We start from the raw sequence: 10,568 nt of genomic DNA, 5'->3' as shown, positions 1-10,568 counted from the left end.
AAGAGCGGATCCTCCTCCGGCATCCCCGCCCTTAAAAAAATAACCTAACCCAGATCAATTTCTATATTTTGAATTAAAATTAGATTTGGTTAGTTTTTTTTGGATGGAGATGCAAGGAAAGAGGCTCCGCCTCTCCCCCGCTTACGCATTTACATAACTACTTAAATATACTACTAATATAAAATTCATGTTTTTTTTAAATTGGAGAAGTTCAGATTATTGTATTTAATACTTGTTCTTATCGTACAATTTAATTGTTAATAACTTTTTAATAAACAACAAACGACGGCTAAAACCTCTTGGATTACTCAGGGTTATAACCTGACAACATGTTAAGATCAAAGTCATTGAAGGTGGGTATCCTATCTTGTAGTTTTAAATGAATTCTCAAAACAAATGTCTGTCGGTGTTATCTTTTGTTTTAGATATCTAGTTATTGAGATGTTTAGATAGCCCCCTTTGTTCCCTACAACTTTTATCCGAGTCGTTTTCCTTTAAACGTTGATCCTGAAAAATTATGAGGGTGGAACTTTTAAAATGGGACACTCTGTATTTACATTGAGCGGTTACAACGGTGTAACGTAAAAAGGTAAAGATCTATCCATTCGATTGTTCGTCATGACTCGTAAAATGGGTAGATCTCTACCCGATGAATCGGCAAAGTGTTAACATAAAATAAGACATATCGAATAAAATAGAAAAAGATCCGAAAAACACCAACTATATTGCACATAATGGTACACGTGTAACCTATATGTCATGTATACAATTTTTCAAGAAGAAAATTTGCACCTATATCATTCTACATAAGAGCAAAATGTAAAACTGACGTTTAGGGAAGGTAGCTCCGATGACCTTGACCTTGACATAACTTGTCAAGGTCACCCTCGTGAATGACCTTCAGAAGGTTTTAGTCGTCGCTCGTTTTTTATTAAAAAGTTATTTTTGTAAACAAAGGCTGTTGAAAGATCGCAAACGATATTTTTCAAAACATTCATCACACTATAGTATACAAATGGAAAATGTATGGAATTCATATAGAATCATACAATTATAATCATACAATTATATTGTTTTTTTGATATATATTGGATGATTGCATAAGTTCGTGCCCGATTTTCATAGATGGCATTAAGTTACTAAGAATGGAGACTATATAATTGATTAATAAAAGTGTTATCTCTAAAATATAATCTATTGAAGTTTATATTTAAATCGGGCACGAACTTATGCAATCACCTGATATTTATCATACTTAATTATAACTAGTAACACACACACATCCGTGATAATCGTTAGTATTAAGTTGTTGTTTGTATAGTCATTGCAAAGTGAATGTGTTGGAGAGGGAAAGGCGGACTAACCTAACCCAAACCAAATTTTAGTTTTAAATCAGAAATAGGTTTGAGTTAGGTTATATCTTCCGGAAGTGGAGTCCCCCCGTAAAGGGGGGCGGAACCCACTGCGTCCATGCAGATACTTTACAACGCGAAGCGAGGTCCATCCCACAATTGTTATGTGGATGGGAAAGGTTCGGGTTAGGATTTCGGATGTAAAACTAAAATTTATGCTTCTGCTTATGCTTATATTAATGCTTCATAACTTTTGAACGGATCTTGACTGCCACTTTTTTCAAGGTTAAGATCACTCAGGACGATAACCTTGACAACATATGTGAAGGTCAAGGTCGTCCGTGAAGAAGCCCTTTTTCTAGACATTTACGGTTAACCATTCGGCTAATTTTATAGATCCTGAAACTGGTGTTCACACCCAAAATATAGAAAGATTGTGGAGAGATATGCGAGCAAGTATCCCTCGCTACGGCACACGCGATTATCATTTCACGAATTATCTCGCACAATTTTTATTTAAAAGAATACACAATTTTTACACGAACGCATTGAGGCTTTCTTTGAAATAATTAGTTCTATGTATCCATTAGAGCGTTTAAATATTGATTAAAATTCTCATTTTGCATACTCGTCGACTATTTCTTATATCAGAATCCTCTGTCCGTTCATGTATTTATTTATTCCACGCATTCAATAAATAATATTTTCAATTATCATACGATTCACTGCTTTAAATTACTTTCTTTCGTTCATACTTACCTTATTTCCACATACTGTTATATTTTTTAAACATTTTTGTTAATAAATTTTTAATAAAAAACGAGCAACGGGTAAAACCTTCTGAAGGTCACTCACGAGGGTGACTTTGACAACATATGTCAAGGTCAAGGTCATCGGGGCTGCCTCCTCTAAACGTCAGTTTTACTAAATAATATTGTCTTTTATTAGAAAAATAACTTTTTTATTTCATTTAATTTTCATGTTTTTTAAATATTTATTATTATGCAATTTATATTTTACACGAAAAGTGTAATTTTTCTTCGACACAAATTGCATGAACTAATATAAAATTTCCTTCTTTTAAAATCAAAATAAATGTGGTTTCAGTGCACTATTTCATAATATTATAAAAGCCATGCATATACTGACAATGAATTTCAAGATATGTACGTATAGAGGGTGTCCGGAGTCAATAGCATCACCCATTGTGTGAAGATAGAGCACATGAAACCGAGCAGAAAAGTCCTTCATCATTTTGCAATTTTCGTAATAATTATTGAGAAATTAATAAAAAAAATCGGCCAATTTACGAATATAAACGCGCAACGAGAAGAAACAACCCAAAAGTTTGCGGTCGCTAGGCGCGCGACGAAGTTTTAGGAGAAGCGCTCTACAAATGACAACAGTTACGTACGAACGGTACATAACGCTAGATTCTCGTGTCCTAGCAATCACATATCAATGGGCCGTCTTTTCTCGCCACTCGCACGAACTGGCCAATCTTTTTTAATTAATTTCTCAATAATTATTATGAAAATCGCAAAATGGTAAAGGATTTCTCTTCTCGGTTTCACCTGCTCTACCTACACACAGGAAGTGATACGGTCAATATCAGACACCCTGTATATATAGGATATTTATTGAAAAGTTTCCACTTTGCTTATTTTATGATTTTTGCGGAAAATGCTAAAAGAGATCAATTTTGTTTTCAATAGGAATGTGTAAGTGCAATAAATTCAACGGTGCCGCTTCATCCTTTTCATCGAATAGCTATCTCTTCAAAAATCTTAAATGGCATCATTTTGAAGGCCTTTTGATTCTCTTTACAACCATATTTGTTTTTTTTTTAATTTAAGCAAATATGTGCGAGAAATCGTACTTGGAAGTTTTAAATACAAAAAAAATTGAAATATACAATTTAGAATACAATTTATTTACTTCACAGTTTTTTTATTGCAGCAAAAATCCCTAAAATGTTCTCCATTGTTTGTTAAAAATAATAACAACAATTCTCAAACTCTAAACGAACATTTTGGAAGGTAGTTGCTGAAATAGCTTTACATTCTTGTATAATATTTTGACGCAACTCGTTCATATTTTCCAATGGAATTTTATAAATAATGTATTTTATATATCTTCCCTCCCCCTCCTACCTCTCTCCCTCACATCCCTCTCTCTCTCTCTCTCACTCACACACACGCACACACGCGCATACACACACGCATACACACACGCACGCACGCACGCACGCATGCACGTATGTACGTACGCACGCATGCACGCACGCACACGCTCACGTACACGCACACGTACACATATATGTACACGCACACGCACACACACACACACACACACACACAAAGTATATAATACATATTTTGCTAATACCTTACCTCTACAAAACCATGTGATTGCAGCAAAAGATTGACGAGTTTAGTGTCTGTTTGAAAGATCTTATAAGCCATGTGTAGCTGTTTCGCAGGTGGATCTTCTGGCGGCGTAGCTAAAGCGGAACATCTGAAGAACAAATAGAATGTAATGGCTTAAAGAGTTTAAGGATACATATACATATAATATCAAAATAAGTAATTTCTAGTATATTTATTTTCCTATTTTAGATAAAAGTTTTTCGTATTTTTATCCTACTTAAGAATAAAAGATTGTTGTTTCTAACATTTTTCATGATATCAAAGGACTAATTTTTTAAGGTCATGCAGAAATCATAATCTTTAAAAGGAAAGGAGCGAAAAAAGTTACTAAAAAATTTTAAATAACGTTGCACCTTGTAAATTATATTTTATTTTGAAGGTCTTTTGGTAAATATGCATAAAAGATCACATCTGATGAATTTAATCGCCACATAGATATGTTGTAGAGGGGAGTATTATAAGTAATTCCGCGCAAGAATCAAGTGGCGGACAGCATTGGTTTAGAAGATATAACAAATTGAAATTTGATATTAAAGTTTGTAGTAGTATAGCTAGGCCGGTTCTAACGCAGGTCCTCTGAGGGGAGGGGGGGGCGAGTGGAAACCAGCGCGGGGAGTATGACGTCACGCGAGGGACCGCAGCAAAACCGGTAGGCGAGTGGTCCGCGGGGAACACGGGGACCGCGGCGGAACCGGATGGCGAGGGGTCCACGGGGAAGAGGGAACGCACGCGACCGCGAGTAGGTGTGAGAGAGATAGCGCGTGGCGTCCGCAATGTGTGGGAGAAGGATGGCGCTAATGATCTGCATGCACGTGGATGATGCGAGATACGACGTTCGCAAGGTGTTGTGAGAAGGATAACGCGAGGCGATCGCATGCTTGTGGGAGAGGGATAGCGTTCGCATGCACTTGGGAGAAGGATAGCGCACAGGTATGAGAGAAAAAGAGAGAGATAGAGAGAGAGAGAGAGAAATGAGTAGGAAAAGGAAAGAAGAAGGCGCAGAAATAATTGACACTCTTTTAATAATAATAATAATAATAATGTTTTATCAAAAATTTGTGTGTGTGTGTATTAAAAATATTAAAATAATAAAAATCGTCGCTGCACGCTCCTTCTGAAACAGAAAAAATACATATCTTGTTAGTATATTGATTTAATTTTTATAAATCTATATTGTAATTTTTATAAATCTATATTGATTTAATTTTTATAAATCTAATATAAATTTCAAAAAGAAGATACATACATTATTTTCCTGGGGCCGCAAGCTCTTCCTCCTCCTCCCAATCCTTCTTCCAATCCTCCTCCCTATCCTTCTCCTCCCAATTTTTCTCCTCAGCATACGGCTCCAGGTCGAAAAGCGGTCGCAAGAAAAAAATATCTTTTTATATTTGAGGGTGAACGTTCGCCCACTCGCGGGCTTCACGGGTGTCACCCCATAAATTCGCGTGCGCCCACCGCATATTTCCGCGGACCCACCGCATGTACCACTGATGGATAACATCGATATGCACGAACTGAAATATATTATTAATTAATATACAGGGTCTCACAACCTCCGTACAATATTTTAATAGCGTATTCTAGAGGCAAAATGGAGTAAAAAATATTAATACAAAAATATCGGGATTACAATAGTTTTTGAGTTGTAAGTGATTAAAGTTTGCCAATAATATTGCATAGAATTTGCGCCTTCAGGCTCGTAACTACATTTACACACGTACTGATCTGTCATCTGTTATTGCTGACAGATAAAATAAATAAATAAATTTCCAAAAAACTTCTCCGCGCGATCAAAACAAAAATAAAATTCGTTTCTTAGATGTGTGAAAATATTAAGTTTATATTTCTATTTAAATATAATAATTAATCAACTATATAAATTGTTATTTAAGAAAAAATTACATTTTTTACGTACAACATTTATAGTTCGTTAATATCAGCTGACCGCTGTACATTCATTATTATTTAAAAAAAAAATAAATATTTTACGTATAACATTTATAGTTCATTAATATCAGCTGACCGTTCCACATAATATTCATACACATAAGAAACAATAAAATCAGCTGTGCAGTAAAAATCAATATTACCTGATTTATAAAATCAATAACAGATGACAGAGATCGGTTTGCGTGTATATGTAGTTACGGATCTGAGCGCGCGAACTCTACGCAATATCATTGGCAAACTTTGATCGCTTATAACTCAAAAATTATTGCAGCCTCAAAATTTTTGTATTAGAATTTTCGACTCTATTTTATCTCTAGAATACACTATTAAAGTATTGTACGGAGATTGTGAGACACCCTGTATATCACACATAATCTCGCACACGAAAATACTGAACACTACTTACCAGATTTAGGCGAAACATTTTGGCATTTTCAAACAGTTTTAATTTTACTATAACACTGTTCTTCACTCGTTGTCAAATACTTTGTGACGGACATAATGAGATAAACATTGTCTCGATTAAACATTTTAGAGTAGAGGATGTATCACTTACAAAGAACGCTTACCTTTTGCATATGATAAGAAGACAAAAGTAAGCATGTTTCCGCAGACAATTATCTACAAGTCTTTTAAATATGAATGTATTATTATAATATGCAAACCACTATCAAACGGCTATCGAACAGCTTTGAACGGCTATCGAACAACTTTAAACAGCTATTGAACAGCTATCGAACAGCTTTGAACCATTATCAAACGACAAACTAATTATTATTTTAAAAATTTTATGTCTATAGACATGTAACATTTATATTTTAATTAAATGGCTGACGCCGCTATCTAACGTCACGTACTGAAATTTAATACTCGCATACTGGGATAAGAAAGAGGAAAAGGGAAGCATAAAAGATAATAAAAATATATTTTAACAATAGTTTATTCTAAATAATGTTTGAGTGAATCTTTATGATGATTCGTCCACCAATTGAATATTTTACATACATTTTGTAAAGCGCAATTTTTTAAATGTTTTTCACAGCGCATAGAATTAGTAACATCTAGCTTATTTAACAAAGTGATATCTTCATAGTCCGCATCCAAGGTGTCAATAATAACATCGTTTCTTGCATCATCGTCAAGTATATCGGTCAGCCATTCTCGTTTTTCGTGTCCTTTAACGTACACGATAGGAGATGCTCCATCTTCCTCATATATACAGGGTGTCTCACAACCTCCGTACAATATTTTAATAGCGTATTCTAGAGGCAAAATGGAGTAAAAAATATTAATACAAAAATATCGGGACTACAATAGTTTTTGAGTTATAAGTGATTAAAGTTTGCCAATAATATTGCATAGAATTTGCGCCTTCAGGCTCGTAACTACATTTCCACACGTACTGATCTGTCATCTGTTATTGATGACAGACAAAATAAATAAATATCATTGGCAAACTTTGATCGCTTATAACTCAAAAATTATTGCAGCCTCAAAATTTTTGTATTAGAATTTTCGACTCTATTTTATCTCTAGAATACACTATTAAAGTATTGTACGGAGATTGTGAGACACCCTGTATATCACACATAATCTCGCACACGAAAATACTGAACACTACTTACCAGATTTAGGCGAAACATTGGCATTTTCAAACAGTTTTAATTTTACTATAACACTGTTCTTCACTCGTTGTCAAATACTTTGTGACGGACATAATGAGATAAACATTGTCTCGATTAAACATTTTAGAGTAGAGGATGTATCACTTACAAAGAACGCTTACCTTTTGCATATGATAAGAAGACAAAAGTAAGCATGTTTCCGCAGACAATTATCTACAAGTCTTTTAAATATGAATGTATTATTATAATATGCAAACCACTATCAAACGGCTATCGAACAGCTTTGAACGGCTATCGAACAACTTTAAACAGCTATTGAACAGCTATCGAACAGCTTTGAACCATTATCAAACGACAAACTAATTATTATTTTAAAAATTTTATGTCTATAGACATGTAACATTTATATTTTAATTAAATGGCTGAGGCCGCTATCTAACGGCACGTACTGACATGTAATACTCGCATACTGGGATAAGAAAGAGGAAAAGGGAAGCATAAAAGATCTAGCTTATTTAACAAAGTGATATCTTCATAGTCCGCATCCAAGGTGTCAATAATAACATCGTTTCTTGCATCATCGTCAAGTATATCGGTCAGCCATTCTCGTTTTTTGTGTCCTTTAACGATAGGAGATGCTCCATCTTCCTCTTCCGTCGCGCCCATCACAGTTCCCGTAATCAAACGCCTAGCGAAGCTGTATAGAACGTTTCCATCCTCCCATTGAAGTCCGTGGTGATGTCCGATTAGCCATGAAGCTTGGCATCTCTCAGATTTTGTAAGCGCACGCCATGGTACGGGACTGGCAAAAAAGTAGTAAGAAAGAACAAATCCATTCCTCAGTATCGCTACTTCCTTCACGACAAAGTTTCTCCCGATAATGAATCCTTGCAGATCCACAAACGTTGGCGCGATCATGCTGATAATATTACTGTACGATTGCAAGAACGGGGGAGGGGGAAGGAGTTGGGGGCCCAAGAAGAAAATGTAAGTATCATTTTTTTTAAAATTTATATTAGATTTATAAAAATTAAATTAATATACTAACAAGATATGTATTTTTTCCGTTTCAGAAGGAGCGTGCAGCGACGATTTTTATTATTATTATAATTTTAATAAACACACACACAAATTTTTTAATAAACATTGTTATTATTATTATTATTAAAAGAGTGTCAATTATTTTTACGGGACTTGCAAAAAAGTAATGAGAGTGAACAAATCCATTTCTAAATATCACTACGTCCTTCACGATAAAGTTTCGCCCGATAATGAATGCTGGCAGATCCACAAACGTTGGCGCGATCATGCTGATAATATTACTGTACGATTGCAAGAATGATGTACGACTGCTGTCGATCGTCAAAATCTCAATCTTTATATATTTTTGACATTGGAGGAGATATTTGCTGATCTAGGCCATTTTACGAACTGCGTTGGTCAATGGGCAATATTCAACAACGCGATCGTGCAAGATGAGACAATAGGCGGTTGTATTTGCCGGTATATCCTCTTTGCATTCAAACTCTAAACTCACGTCCACGGTGGAATTATTGACAGACTCGTTTTGTCGCGAGCAATCAATAACCGCGAGAGGACTGTAATTTAGACGTTAAAGGACACGAAAAACGAGAATGGCTGACCGATATACTTGACAATGATGCAAGAAACGATGTTATTATTGAGATCTTGGATGCGGACTATGAACATATCACTTCGTTAAATAAGCTAGATGTTACTAATACTATGCGCTGTGAAAAACATTTAAAAAATTGCGCTTTACAAAATGTATTTAAAATATTCAATTGGTGGACGAATCATCATAAAGATTCACCCAAACATTATTTAGAATAAACTATTGTTAAAATATATTTTATTTTCTTTTATTCTTCCTTTTCCTCTTTCTTATCCCAGTAAGCGAGTATTAAATTTCAGTACGTGACGTTAGATAGCGGCGTCAGCCATTTAATTAAAATATAAATGTTACATGTCTATAGACATAAAATTTTTAAAATAATAATTAGTTTGTCATTTGATAATGGTTCAAAGCTGTTCGCTGTATATTAATTAATAATATATTTCAGTTCGTGCATATCGATGTTATCCATCAGTGGTACATGCGGTGGGTCCGCGGAAATATGCGGTGGGCGCACGCGAATTTATGGGGTGACACACGTCGAGGTGAAGCCCGCGAGTGGGCGAACGTTCACCCTCAAATAGATGAAGATATTTTTTTCTTGCGACCGCTTTTCAACCTGGAGCCGTATGCTGAGGAGGAAAATTGGAAGGAGAAAGAGGTGTGGGAAGAGGATGAAAATTGGGAGAAGGATAGGGAGGAGGATTGGAAGGAGGATTGGGAGGAGGAGGAAGAGCTTGCGGCCCCAGGAGGATAATGTATGTATCATTTTTTTTTAAATATATATTAGATTTATAAAAATTAAATTAATATACTAACAAGATATGTATTTTTTCCGTTTCAGAAGGAGCGTGCAGCGACGATTTTTATTATTATTATAATTTTAATAAACACACACACAAATTTTTTAATAAACATTGTTATTATTATTATTATTAAAAGAGTGTCAATTATTTTTGCGCCTTCTTCTTTCCTTTTCCTACTCATGCATGCCTCGCGCTATCTCTCTCTCCCAACTGCATGTCTCGCGCTATCCTTCTCGCACTGCCTTGCGAACGCTATCTCTCTCTCCCACGTGTATGCGAACATTTCGCGCTCTCTCTCTCTCTCTCTCTCTCTCTCAAGTGCATGCGAACGCCATTCTTCTCCCACATGCATGCAATATCTTCGCGTCATTCTTTTCCAATGTGCATGCAAACGCTATCCTTGTCTTACGCTCATATAGACGCCTCGCGCTATCCTTCTCCCACTCCCATAGAATATCATTAGCGTTATCTGTCTCACACCTACTCGCGGACGCCTCGCGCTATCTTTCTCACACCTACTTGCGTGCGTTCCCTTTTGACCCCTTGCCTATCGGTTATGACGCGGTCCCCCCCCCCCTCTCCGCAGAGCCCTCGCCAACCGATTTCGCCGCGGTCCCCCACCCCCGTCTCCGCGGACCCCTCGCCTACCGATTTCGCCGCGGCCCCCTCTCCCCTCTCCGCGGTCCCCTCGCCGCAGGTTAGGACGCGGTTCCCCTTCCCCCTCTCCGCGGACCCCTCGCCTACCGGTTAGGATGCAATTCCCCCGC

General features: G+C 36.2%; 1 protein-coding gene across 2 annotated transcripts in view; it reads right to left on the bottom strand.

Annotated features, from left to right (window-relative positions):
* LOC115234594 (tubulin polyglutamylase TTLL5) overlaps positions 1-10,568 on the bottom strand; it is a 282,472-nt gene that overhangs the window by 165,737 nt on the left and 106,167 nt on the right. Inside the window, exon 2 of one of the 2 annotated variants that reach the window (XM_029805774.1) lies at positions 3,746-3,869. The exons of the other annotated variant lie outside the window; for it this stretch is intronic. Within the exon in view, the coding sequence (XP_029661634.1) occupies positions 3,746-3,817 (72 nt within the window). The 5' untranslated portion in view covers positions 3,818-3,869. The remainder of the gene's footprint in view (positions 1-3,745; positions 3,870-10,568) is intronic. 2 annotated transcript variants of the gene reach the window in all.

Source organism: Formica exsecta, unplaced genomic scaffold (assembly GCF_003651465.1).
Source record: "Formica exsecta isolate Colony F162 unplaced genomic scaffold, ASM365146v1 scaffold200, whole genome shotgun sequence".
NCBI classification, from domain to species: Eukaryota; Metazoa; Arthropoda; class Insecta; order Hymenoptera; family Formicidae; genus Formica; species Formica exsecta.
The sequence above is the reverse complement of the archived record's forward strand: the minus strand, read 5'-3'. Positions and strand labels throughout refer to the sequence as shown.